The sequence below is a fragment of the Nicotiana tabacum genome, chromosome 6 (assembly GCF_000715075.1).
Source record: "Nicotiana tabacum cultivar K326 chromosome 6, ASM71507v2, whole genome shotgun sequence".
NCBI classification, from domain to species: Eukaryota; Viridiplantae; Streptophyta; class Magnoliopsida; order Solanales; family Solanaceae; genus Nicotiana; species Nicotiana tabacum.
Window position 1 is genome coordinate 86,570,403 of NC_134085.1, and position 13,495 is coordinate 86,583,897.

The 13,495-nt window shown below is 41.2% G+C and overlaps 1 protein-coding gene across 1 annotated transcript; it reads left to right on the plus strand.

Moving 5' to 3' along the window:
* Window positions 1-9,210: 9,210 nt before the first annotated feature.
* Window positions 9,211-13,167, plus strand: LOC142181917 (uncharacterized). The gene is made up of 11 exons (XM_075255602.1): window positions 9,211-9,214; window positions 9,543-10,159; window positions 10,424-10,609; window positions 10,864-10,987; window positions 11,072-11,350; window positions 11,461-11,523; window positions 11,706-11,792; window positions 11,913-12,036; window positions 12,233-12,248; window positions 12,337-12,857; window positions 12,957-13,167. The coding sequence occupies exons 1-11, from the start codon at window positions 9,211-9,213 to the stop codon at window positions 13,165-13,167; spliced, it is 2,232 nt and encodes a 743-aa protein (XP_075111703.1).
* The last annotated feature ends 328 nt before the right edge of the window (window positions 13,168-13,495 follow it).

Sequence of the window (13,495 nt, forward strand, 5' to 3'; positions counted from 1 at the left end):
CCTCGCACCCTGAAGCTGGTCGAATAAATCATCGATCCTCGGTAATGGGTACTTATTCTTAATTGTAACCTTGTTCAAATGCCGGTAATCGATGCACATTCTCATCGAACCATCCTTTTTCTTAGCAAACAACATCGGCGCACCCCAAGGCGAAACACTGGGTCTGATGAAACCTTTCTCAAGCAAATCCTGCAGCTGTTCCTCTAACTCTTTCAACTCCGGTGGGGCCATACGATATGGCGGGATAGAAATGGGCTGAGTGCCCGGGGCCAAATCAATACAAAAGTCGATATCCCTATCGGGCGGCATACCCGGCAAGTCTGAAAGGAAAACCTCAGGAAACTCCCGAACAACGGGCACAGAATCAATAGAAGGGGCCTCCGCGCTAGAATCGCGAACATACGCCAAGTAGGCCAAACATCCCTTCTCGACCATACGCCGAGCTTTCACATATGAGATAACACTGCGGGTACAATGACCAGAAGTCCCTCTCCACTCTAAAAGGGGTAAATCCGGTAAGGCTAAGGTCACGGTCTTGGCATGGCAATCCAAGATAGCATGGTACGGGGATAACCAATCCATCCCCAATATAACATCAAAGTAGACGATGTCCAAAAGCAACAAATCAACATGGGTCTCAAGACCCCCAAACACTATGATACAAGAACGATGAACTTGGTCGACCACAATAGAGTCACCCACCGGTATTGACACATAAACAGGAATACTCAATGAGTCACTAGGCATAACCAAATAGGGTGCAAAATAGGACGACACATATGAATACGTAGATCCGGGATCAAATAGCACAGAAGCATACCTATCACAAACCAGAATAGTACCTGTAATCACAACATCTGATGACTCAGCCTCTGGCCTGGCTGGCAAAGCATAACAACGGGGCTGGGCCCCACCTCCCTGAATCATATCCCTGGGATGATCTGTTGCTGGTTGACCCCTACCTCTAGTGGTCGGAGCTCCACCTCTAAGACCTCTACCTCCACCTCTATGTCCTTTACCCCCGCCTCTAGCTGGCTGGGCAGGCTGTGGGGCAACTGGTGCCTGGATCATCGGGCAAGGACCCTGCCGCTGCGAGCTGCTAGAAGCTCGAGGGCAATATCTGGCAATGTGACTCACATCGCCGCAAGTATAACAAGCCCTCGGCTGCTGAGAATAACGAAGTGGTGGTGCACTGATAGGTGCTGATGGTGAACTGAAGAGCTGCTGGTCAGAATACTTCGGTTGAGAACCACGACCACCTGGTGTACTATGAGAAGCCTGGAGAGCTGACTAAAAGGGCCTCGAAGGATGGCCTCTACCATAAGAATCCCTACCTCCAGACGAGGTACCACTGAATCTACCAGAATGACGGGGCCTCTTATCAGACCCATGACCACCTCCTTGAGCAAGTGTCATCTCTATCCGACGGGCACCATCTGCCACCTCCTGAAATGAAATCTCGCTACCGGCACTCATGGCCATCTGAACACGGATCGGCTGAGCCAACCCATCAATAAACCTCCGCACCCTCTCCCTATCGGTGGGGAGTATCACAATGGCATGACGAGCAAGATCAATGAACCGGGTCTCATACTGGGTGACCGTCATAGGACCCTGCTGGAGACGCTCAAACTGCCTGCGAAGAGCATCTCGCTGAGTAACTGGAAGAAACTTCCCCAGAAATAACTCTGAAAACTGATCCCAGGTCAATGATGGCGACCCTGCTGGCCTGGCTAAACAGAAATCCCTCCACCAAGTCTTGGCGGATCCTGCCAGGCAAAAAGTGGTGAAGTCGACCCCATTGGTCTTTACAATGCCCATAGTCCGTAGAACCTCATGACAGCTGAATATGAAATCCTGAGCATCCTCTAAGGGAGTGCCACTATATGTAGTAGTGAAGAGCTTGGTGAAACGATCAAGACTCCACAAAGCATCCGCGGACATAGCCGCACCATCGCTGGACTGAGCCGCAATACCTGGCTGGGCTGCCACAGCTGGCTGAACTGCCACGGCTGGCTGAACTGCTGGAACCTGAGCCTGAGGAGCTACCGGCTCTGGAGTACGAGTATCGGGAGTCTGAACTCCTCCCCCAGCCTGAGATGTGGATGGAGCTACGGGAAGCAAACCCGCTCTAGAAATGCCCTCAATAAAGCCTACCAGTCGGACCAAAGGGTCCTGAAGCACTGGAGTGGCTATGAAACCCTCTGGGACCTGAGCTAGGCCCACCGAAACAGCTGGGGCCGGAACCTCCTCCTCAAAATCGACCTGAGGCTTCGTCGCTGGAAATGCTGCTCGGAGCTGCGCTCTGCCCCGGCCTCGGCCTCTGGTACGGCCTCGGCCTCTCCCTCTACCCCTAATAGGGGCTGCTGCTGGGGGCTTAAGCTGTTGCGCGGTAGAAGAGGAAGCACGTGTCCTCGCCATCTGCGAAAGAACAGAGTGGGAAGACAATCAGTACTTGAGAAACAGAATCACACGACAAGAATGAACAAGGTGAAGTTTTCCTAACTCAGTAGCCTCTGCGGGATAAATACAGACGTCTCTGTACCGATCCCTCAAACTCTACTGAGCTTGTCCGTGAGTTGTGAGACCTAAGTAACCTAGTGCTCTAACACCAACTTGTCACGACCTGGATTTCCCACCATCGGGTATCGTGATGGCGCCTACTATCGGAGCTAGGCAAGCCAAATATTTAAAACACCTTTCCTGCTTTCTCTCAAACAATATATTAAACGAGACAAGATTTAAGCGGAAGACTTTAAATCTAAAGCAACTGAAAACCAAAAGTGCGGAAGTTTAATACACATCACTACCCAAGGTATGGTGTCACTAGCTCACGGACTACTACAGAATACTACAAACAATGTCTGAAAGGAAATACATCATGTTTGTTTGATACAAGATGAACAAACGAAAAACATGGAAAGGGACTTCGGCCGGCGAACGCCAGCTAGGCTACCTCGAGAGTCCCTGGACTGAAGATAGCTCCCAGAAATCCTACTACTGTGGTCCGTAAGTTGCTCCCTGATCTGTGCACAAAAATGCACAGAGTGTAGCATCAGCACAACCGACCCCATGTGCTGGTAAGTGCATGGCCTAACCCCGACGAAGTAGTGACGAGGCTAAACAGGACCTACCACAATTAACCTGTACAGATATATATACAAGTGCAAGAAAACAATAACAAGATAATACAAAGTAAAGCTAGGAGGGGACATGCTATCGGGGAGTAACAGATAAAAATGAAATATCGGAAATAAACAGAAGAAACTCTGGTTCCCATGATATATATATATATATATAAGTATATATATATATATATATATATATATATATATATATATATAAGTGGACGGCGTGCCACACGATCCCATAATGTCATATATATAAGTGGACGGCGTGCCACACGATCCCATAATGTCATATATAAGTGGACGACGTGCCACACGATCCCATAATATCATATATAAGTGGACGGCGTGCCACACGATCCCATAATATCATATATAAGTGGACGGCGTGCCACACGATCCCATAATATAGTTCCTAATATCTGACTTCATGTAGTAGACCCCTTCATGGGAGAATAACAACTCAATACCTTTAACCCGGCAAGGGTACAGTTAACAACCCAAAATATCCCGACAAGGGAGAATATATATATCAGTCTACACATCCCGGCAAGGGAGTATTCACAACACATTCTCCTTTTTAAATCCATTCTTCCTCAACTAACATATTGATGTTCGAGCTAACGCTCCAAAAGTACACCAATCACAATTTTTACCTCAACCGTTCACATTATATGAAACTCATCAAATAAACAAGGAGCTTGTGTCACATTATTCGAATTAAAAGCAATCAAGACTCACGGTCATGCTTGACTCCGGTGCATAGATAATCGTCACCATGCCTATACACCGTACTCCACATTAGCAAGTAGCAAATATCATCCTAATCCTATTCCCTCAAGCCAAAGTTAGAACAAATACTTACCTCGAATGCTCCAAACTCAACTCACGCTTCTAGTATAGCTTTACCTCTTGATTCCACCACCAATCCGCTCGAATCTAGTCATAAGTTACTTAATCACATTAATAATTACTAAATGAATCATCCCCAATGCATGAAAATAGATTTTTCAAGGTTTTTCCCAAAAAGGTCAAAAATACCCCCGGACCCACGTGGTCGAAACTCGAGGTTCGGACCAAAATCCGGTTACCCATTCCCCCATGAATCCAAATATATGATTTGTTTTTAAAATCGTACCCCAAATTGAGGTCCAACTTCTCAATTTGTAGAAAACCTAGGTTCTACCCAAAACACCCAATTTTCCCCATGAAAATCTTTGATTTGACGTTGATATTATGTTAAAAGATATTAAGGAATAAAGAAATTAAGTTAGAAATCACTTACCAATCGTTTTGAAGAAGCAAAGTTGTTTGGAAAATCGCCTCTTAGGTTTTGGGTTTTTGAAAAGTGAAAAATGACTGAGATTTTCCGAACTTGTATACCTTTCTGAGGACCTGGCGCGGACCGCACAAAAATGTGTTGCGGCCGCGCCGAGTGGGAGAAAAATTGGGGCTTCTCTGAACCCTTCCAGCGCGGACCGCACTGTTTTGGTGCGCGGCCGCGCTGGTTGACCTGAAACCCTAGCCCTCAGACTCAGCCACGCGAACCGCATAGAAAGGCATTGCGGCCGCGCGGCTCCAGCGTAGACCGCGCGGAAATGACCGCAGCCGCGCTGGTGTCTGCAATACCTGAACCTGCATTTTCTTAAGTCCAAGACCTCCCGGGCCCCATTCAAAACTCACCCGAGCCCTCGGGGCTCCAAACCAAACATGCACACAACCTTAAAAACATCTTACGGACTTACTCGTGCGATCAAATCGCCAAAATAACATCATATACATAGGATCAAGCCTCAAACACATGATTTTTCTTTCTTCAACTTTCATAACTCAAATTCTCCATTTTAAGTCTGAAACACGTCATATGACGTCCGTTTTTAGCCAAACTTTACCGATAGTGCTTAACACATATTTAAGACTTGTACCGGGCATCGGAACCAAAATACGAGCCCGATACCTATATTTTCTAACTCTTTTTCATTTCAAATTTCATATCAAATTTCAGAAAAATAATTTCTTTCAAAAATTCATTTCTCGGGCTTGGGACCTCAGAATTTGATTCCGGGCACACGCCCAAGTCCAATATTTTTCTACGGACCCTCCGGGACCGTCGAATCACACGTCCGGGTTCGTTTACCCAAAATGTTGACCGAAGTCAACATTTTGCATATTAATACCAAAATTCATCAAATGTTTCACATAATTCACATATTCTAACATCAAAACTTCCCAGCTACGCGCCCGAACTGCGCACGCCAATTGAGGCAACTAAAAGCGAGGTTTTCAAGGCCTCGAAAGCGCGGAACAAGGAAGAACTACGGTAATGACCCCTTCGGGTCGTCACACTACAGGTCTTCTAATTCCTTGCCATGTTAACAGCGCGCTCCACAATGCTTTCACATATGTGCATTCAAAAAACAAGTGATGTATAGTTTCATTGGCTTGGTTGCACAATACACATTTCTGATCCACCTGCAATCCCCACTTCTGCAATCTATCCTTTGTGTATAGCTTCCCATGAGCTGCCACAGTTAGAATAAATGTCCATCGTGGGCATCCTGTATTATGGCAGACTATCCTTCTCCAACTACTTTTCAAATCTTCCACGCAACCTGTGATATATGTTTTTGATTGAGCAGCTTTGCATATTCATGATGTCTTCATAGTTGAGTCCTGCATCCATGAATGTCTCCTTTGCTTTTAAGATCTTATTCACTATCCACGATGCTTGTTTTAGTTGAACATCCCATGTGTGTCTTCCTTTGATGTAGTAGATATGTATCCACTGGATCCACAGTTTCTTTTTCTCCTTGCACAAATTCCAGAATTGCTTACAGATGGCAGCCTTGTTCCACACAGCTATGTTCATAATGTTAAAGCCTCTTGCAGATTTAGGCAAGCAGACTTTCTCTCATGCCAGTAGAGCCTTCTTCGATATACTTCCTTCGCCAGTCCACAAAAAACTTCTACACATTGCTTCAATTAACTTTGTAATCTTTTTAGGCAACACAAAAACTTGTGCCCAGTATATCTATATAGAGAACAACACACTTTTTATCAGTTGGACTCTGCCAGCATAAGATAGAAATTTGGCAGTCCATGACTCTATTCTTCCCATTATTTTGTCGATTAGAGGTTGGCACTGGGCTATGGATACTCTTTTTGAACTTAGTGGGGCACCTAGGTAACTTACTGGCAGCTTACCCTTTTGAATTCCTAGAAACTCTAGGATTTCCTCCTGATCAGCTTGTGATACTCCACCAAAGAAGATGGAACTCTTGTGTTTATTGATCATCAGGCCAGAAGCATTTGAGAACTCCATGAAGCATTGGAACAAGAGCTTTATTGAGCCTATATCACCCCTGCAAAACAATAAAAGGTCATCAGCAAATCCAAGATGCAAGATTTTCATCTTTGCACACTTAGGATGGTAGTTGAAATCTGGTATCTGGTTCAGTGTTTTGAGGCTTCTTGTTAAGTACTCCATTGCCAGCACAAACAAAAATGGAGACATAGGGTCTCCTTGCCTTAACCCCTTCTTGGCCTCAAATGGTTTTGTCAGGTTTCCATTTATCATCACAGTATAAGTCACAGTCTCCATGCATGTCATAACCCATTTCACAAATTTGTCAGGAAAAGCCAATGCATTTAGAACTTGCTCCATGAATGGCCATTCAATTGAGTCATAAACTTTCTGCATATCCAGTTTCATCATACATCTGGGTGATACTCCTCTTCTTCCATAGCCTTTCACTAATTCATGGCTTAGAATTATGTTATCAGCTATCACTCTTCCAGGCACAAAAGCTGATTGTGTGTTGTCTACTAAGTCCTCCATAACTTCCTGCAATCTCTTGGTTATAACCTTGGAGATCACTTTGTATAGAACTGTGCAACATGAGATAGGCCTATATTCTTTAATACTCACCAGGTTTCTGACTTTAGGCACTAAAGTTATTGTTGTGCAGTTGATAGGTTTATGCATATGTACTGTTTCAAAGAATTCCAACACTGTCATTGTTATATCCTCACCTATAATCTGCCAAGTCTTCTTGAAAAATAAGGCATTAAACCCATCATAACCAGGTGCTTTAAGGTCACTGATACCCGTCATGGCTTCCCACACTTCCTCCTTGGAGACTGGCTTTATTAGCTGAACCTGTTGGTCTCTATTTAATGTTGTTCCCTGCTTCATGGTATTTGGATTGATGGCTAGTATGCTGTCAGCTCTTGATCCAAACAATTTTTTATAGTATCCTAGTATCTCTGCTTCTATATCTTCCTCCATCATGAGCTGAGTTCCCACCTCATTTGTTAAGCTTTGGATTCCATTCAAGTGATTCCTGTTCTTCATTTGTGCATAGAAGTAGGCTGAATTAGAATCTCTCAACTTCAACCATTGCACTCTTGACTTTTGCATGTATATGATTTCTTCTATCTTTCCCCATTTTTCTAATTCACCTTTCAGTTCTTTTTCTTTGTCAATTAGCTCCTTATTCTGCAGCTTTGAGCTCATTTCCTCTTGTATTCCCTGCAGCTCCCTCCTTATCTCTTTGATATCGGCCCCTTTGTAATGCTGAGTATTTAGGCTCTTGATAGCTTCTTTTACCCCTTTAAGATTGTTCCATACTGTCTGCATTCTACCATTTGTGCTCCTATCCTTCCAAGCTTCTTCAATGTGTTGCATGAAATGAGGGTGGTCAGCAATACAGTTAAAGAACTTGAAAGGCCTATTCTTCTTTCCTTGTGCCTGACAGATTTCTAGCTTCAGTGGTGAGTGATCAGATACCATTGGTTCCAGCACCTGAACTTTCACATTTGGCATTGTCATCATCCAAGTAGTATTTACAAGTCCCCTGTCAATTCTGTTGTAGGTATGATTATTAGTCCATGTGTAGTTCCTCCCCACATACTGCAGCTCATTCATTCCTGTATCCCTCATATACTCCTTAAAATCTTTTGTTTCCATATCTTGGACCTCTGTACCACATAGTCTATCTTGTGGATGTACAACAGCATTATAGTCTCCCATAGCTAGCCAAGGTCCTTGTTGTATGCTGTGGATTTGCCTCATCTTGTCCCATAGCTTCAACCTGTCTTTAACAGTATGTAATCCATATATTGCTGAAAAACCAAACATAACAGCTTTTGCAATAACTCTGACTTGACCATGCATCAGTTGCTCCTTTATTTCCACTGGCTCAAAAGTGTATATCCTAGGATCCCACATGAGCCAGATTCTGCTTTTATGGTTTATACTTGAGTTGGAAATCCATTCCCAACCAGGTGCTAGCTTTTTTATCACTGCATTCTCTTTTTGATTTTTTACTCTATGCTCTACTAATGTTATTATTGCTTTATTATTCCCTTTTATAAATTCTTTTATCTCCTTTTGCTTATAAGTCTTATTCAATCCCCTCACATTCCAAGTTATCACACTCATACAAGTATAAAGTATGGGTGGTGATATAGCCCCTGCACCTCTGAACTCCTCTCTTGCATTGTACTTGTACCTGGCTCATCATATGCTTGATTTATTGCTAGGCTTTGGAATCCATTGCTTCCCAATATCTCCTGATCCTCAGCTTGTTTAGCTTTAGCTGCCCTTGCTGCTAATTTTCCTAGGACAGTTATCCACCCCTCTTCCTTTCTCTGAGCATCATTGTTTATTGGATCTGGTTCACTCTGTTGATTAATCACTACTGCTTCCTGCTGTACTTCAGCATTCTTCACATTATCATGTTGTCTGTCAGTTCTGAGCCATACTTGCTTATTTTTTATGATCTTCCTCTGCTGCACCACTCTTTGGAGTTGTACTGTTTTAATCTCTGCACAATCATGTCCAATTTTCAGACATTTTGTGCAGTATTTTGGCTCCCAATCATAGGTGACTTCCTGCTGGATTAACCTCCCCTTATGATCCTGTAGCTTCACATATCTAGGTAGAGGCTTTGTGATGTCCATTTCTATCAGCATACGTGCATAAGAAATCCTAACTGAACCAGTAGTACATTCATCTGCATATATTGGATTTCCCAATGTGCTGCCTATCTTACTTAAAGCTTTCATGCCCCAACAATTTATGGGTAAGTTTGGAAACCTCACCCATAGGGGAATGGTTTTCAGGACCTCATCATGTACATTAAAATCATCCGACCAAACCTTCATTATCATAGGCTTGTTATTAATCGTATATGGCCCAGAGTACAACACCTGATCCCTCTCCTCTAAATTAGTGAACCTTATTACAAAATATCCTTCATTATGATAGAAGATTTGTAGTTTCACTGAAAACTTACCCACTGAGGTCAGAAATCGATCCACAGCTCCAATTGTAGGTGTTTCCCCAATCACATATAGAACAATAGCAGAACTCCATTTCTCAGTTTCTAGTTCAACATCTTCAATTTCTAGCTTTGCTTATTAGAGAAGTACATCATGAGGTGAAAAATGAGATTCGATTTGTAGTGAATGATTCTAGGTTGCGCTTTGGCTTGGGTGAATTTGCACTTGTTACTGGGTTGAAATGTAAGGGTGATACAAGTATAGAGAGCATAGCAGAGAATAGGTTGATTTCAAAATATTTTGGGACTGCATCCGTGACATTTGCCCAACTAGCAGACTGTTTTAAGAAGAAGAAATGGGAAACAGATGATGATGCGTTGAAGATAGCAGTTCTTTATTTTGTGAACAGCTTCTTACTTTCTCAACTCAAAACAAAGGTTATTTCACGGTCTTACATTGACTTGATTGAGTGCGGTGATTTTAATAATTATCCCTGGGGTATAGATGTTTATAAAGCTACAATTGACTCGTGTTCCAACAAGTTTCAAGATAAGCCTTCTTTTTATAGACTCGATGGCTTCCCGTTGGCTTTACAGACTTGGTTGTATGAATGCTTCCCAAGTTTGGATGGTCACTTTGTTGATCATCTTGGAAACAAACTTCCACGAATTTTGAATTGGGTAGTCATGGGTCAAATACCGAATGAGCGAGTTGCTTTGCAAATGTGTAGCTTGCAACGCGAGCAGGTAATTTTCTCATAGTTTTATTGCCTCTCTTAATGTTTTGGTACAATAGTTTAGTCACAGTTGTAGCAATATCCCGGTTTAGTGATATACTCTGTTGGTATACATGTATACTATATTGGTATCATGTATACTATATCCCAGTTCAGTGATATACTCTGTTGGTATACATGTATACTATATTGGTATCATATGGTAATATGGATCTTTTTTCTTTCATACTTTATTATCATTTCTATTTCTAACTAGTGTGCTTAATAATTGCAGCTAAAGAACATCACCCCAACTGATGATGAGAAGAAACAATTTGATGTGCGTGGTCTAAGCTTTGAAATTGAAGTTGAGTGCACTGACAGTCAGCCCGATAACTTTCAGGTTTTTGGCACTCAATTACCAAAGACACAAAGTATGCATGAAAGTACTGGAGGTGATTCCCAACCTACCAATGCTGAGGTAATGAAGTAGTTACAAGCTTTGAAGCTTTTTGTAGAGACCAAGTTTGAGGAGGTGCTTGCAGTTATTGGTAGGCAGTCAATGAAACCAGAGGGAAATTCAGCGGTATTGATCTTTTATATAATATAATACTATAGTATATTGTTCAAAGATGTAATATATGCTTATAGGATACTATTCCATTCTTTACTTTTAGTGCACATAGTATTCTTGTAATATACATAATACTAAAATTGTTAGTTTCTCATTTTCAGCATAAGCAACAGGATAATGATCCTGACTTTCGTGAGATGCATAATGATTATGACCAGTTTGAAAGTGGCCACATTGGGAATGATCCTATAGTTCTTGGAGATAGCACGCCCAAAGCGCCTTCTAGTATGTAAATCACATATTTGATTGATTTTTTTTTACTGTTATTTTTTGAAAATAGTACTCTTGCTTATACTTTTATATGTTTAGTATCTGATTTTGGTGGGGTTGGTCAAGATGGAGGTGCCACTGGTGTCAATGTGAAGAACGTCACAGCAAGTGATGGTGTAGTTAATGATGATTTTGGCTTAGATTCTAACTTTAAACTGTCTGCATCTGCAATTGATCAAATCATCGCCATTACACAACAAGCAACATATAAGCAGTCATCTCATGATGTTAAAAAGTCGGGTCCTGCTCCACTGCTATCAGGAATCCCTGTACAGACACTAGCAGATATTGTTATTGAGTCTAATACTGCTCCACAGGGTACGATGTTGATGTTACTAATTCTGTAGTTAGTATGTAAATGATAGGTTCTTGATAGTTTATAAATTTTTATTTAAGTAGTGATGTTGATAATGCTTTTATGTGTTCAGCATGTCGGGTTGATGGTGTTGGTCAAGTGGATGTTGGTGGCAGTAATGTGAATTTGCCTTCTGGTAATATCTTCTATATATAACTTTTCATTCTTTTTTTTCTAAATTTCTTAACTTTGTATATTTATTTATTCACTAGCATTTTCTAATTTAAACTCCATGTCGACACGGGGGTGATTTTCACTTGGATTCTGATTTTGAATATACTGATTCTCAACTTGATCTAATTGCTGCCATTACACAAGGAGGGAGACGTAATGTAAATCAATCTGGAAATGAACTGACAACTCGTGTTGTAAATAAGTCTAAACCTGATCAGTCGGTATCAAGAAGTATTGTCCAGATACAAACAAACGTTGAAACTACTCATGCAGTTTTCGCACGGAGAAGGCGCCCCGCAGCTGTAAAACAGTCGTCGTATAGGAATGACTGACAATCTGGTGTTAGTGCAGTTGGGGGATCCTCGAAGGTTATCAAAGGAAGATTTCCATTTGTAAATGACATTTCAGAGACTATTGATTTTAAGCTTACGACTGCATTCTCAAACTTTGTTGAAGCAAACATGCAATTGGGAGAGTGCGTATTCGTTTCCATGTACTTTTGTTTTCATTTTTTCTTAATGTTTGTTGTTATATTTCTTATCCATATCTTCTTTTATACGAAATAGGGAAGTCTATTTACCTGGTGATCAAAAGCTAGAGCCTTGTTTTGACTTTGAAGTTAAATAGATTGATGATAAGACGTTTTTCCATACCTTAAACTATTCTGGCAGGTCGCTCTCTAGTTCGGTATGTGTACTGCTTTTTATTTTTGTTGTTGTAGTAGTTCATTCATATTGTTAGTGGTAGTCATGTTTTCTTCCTCTCTTTTTTGCAGCACTTGAATATTATATTCTACTATCTTAGGAAGAAGGCGAAATATGGAATTAATATGCCAATAAAAGTCACAACTACAGATACTCTTTTTAATAATATCATTCAAAGGGTTTTCACAGAATTTGTAAAAGGTGGGAAACAAGATCATTTGATTGATAGATCAGACGATATCATGGAGTACATAAAAGGATTTATGATGCATTGCAACACTTCATGGCACCAGGTTGATCATGTCATTTTTCCAATTAATTTGGCAGAAATTTGGCATTGGATATTGGGGTGTGTGTCATTCCACAAGAGATGTTTTTACGTATATGACTCGCTACGTAGTCGAAAGCACAAAAAAGCTATTCAAAAAGTGGCAGAGGCTTATGCTGTGTTGATCCCCCTATTTCTAGTTAGTATTGAATTTTATAACCAAAGAAGTGACATTATAGTAGAAAATGGTCTGCACATGGGAAAGAAGTTGACTGATCCTTTTGAGATTGAACTGATTACAAATTTGCCAACGCAGCAAAATTCGTAAGAATAGTTACTTTTTTTTTACTTTGTTTTCCTCATTCATATTAACATTTTCACTTCTAATTGATTTTTATAGTTTATTCATTTGTTTTATTTCAGAGATTGTGGAGTATATGTTGCTTGCTTTGCTGAGTATATTATTGAAGATCTTCCAATCCCTGTTGCCAATTTTGATGTGGATGGTCTTCGAGCTAGGTTTGGTATACTGTTGTGGTACTATGGGAGGAACAAGCAGTTGCATGGCAAATCAAGTGAATCTGAGGCTCCAGTAGCACCTAAAAAGACTCGTGGAAAGAAACGCAAGAAGTAGTATAGGTCTCTTTTTGGTTTTAGTTAATCGTATCATGAAAACTTTGCAGGATTTTAATAGTTTTTGGTGAAGTATGGTATTATTAGTAGTAAATGACCTTCTGCTGATTCAAGACTGTAGGAAACTTGTGCCTTTATAAAATATTTCCAGCTGCTAATGTTTCTTTTGTCATATTTAATTATTCTGGTTCAGAATATGTGGTATAGATTTCTTCAAGTACATGGGGGTTATTAGTTTAGTTATGTCTCTTGATGCTGAAAATTTGTTGATTTTGTTTCTGATTTCAGCTTGTTTTCTTAGGCTTCTTCCATAAAGTTGTTGGTTTATT

Excerpts from the sequence above, each read along its gene's own strand:
- LOC142181917 (XM_075255602.1), top strand. Across the intron at positions 10,610-10,863 it reads CCCAACCTACCAATGCTGAG|CATAAGCAACAGGATAATGA; the intron begins GTAATGAAGTAG and ends TCTCATTTTCAG. Across the intron at positions 11,351-11,460 it reads GTCTAATACTGCTCCACAGG|CATGTCGGGTTGATGGTGTT; the intron begins GTACGATGTTGA and ends TTATGTGTTCAG.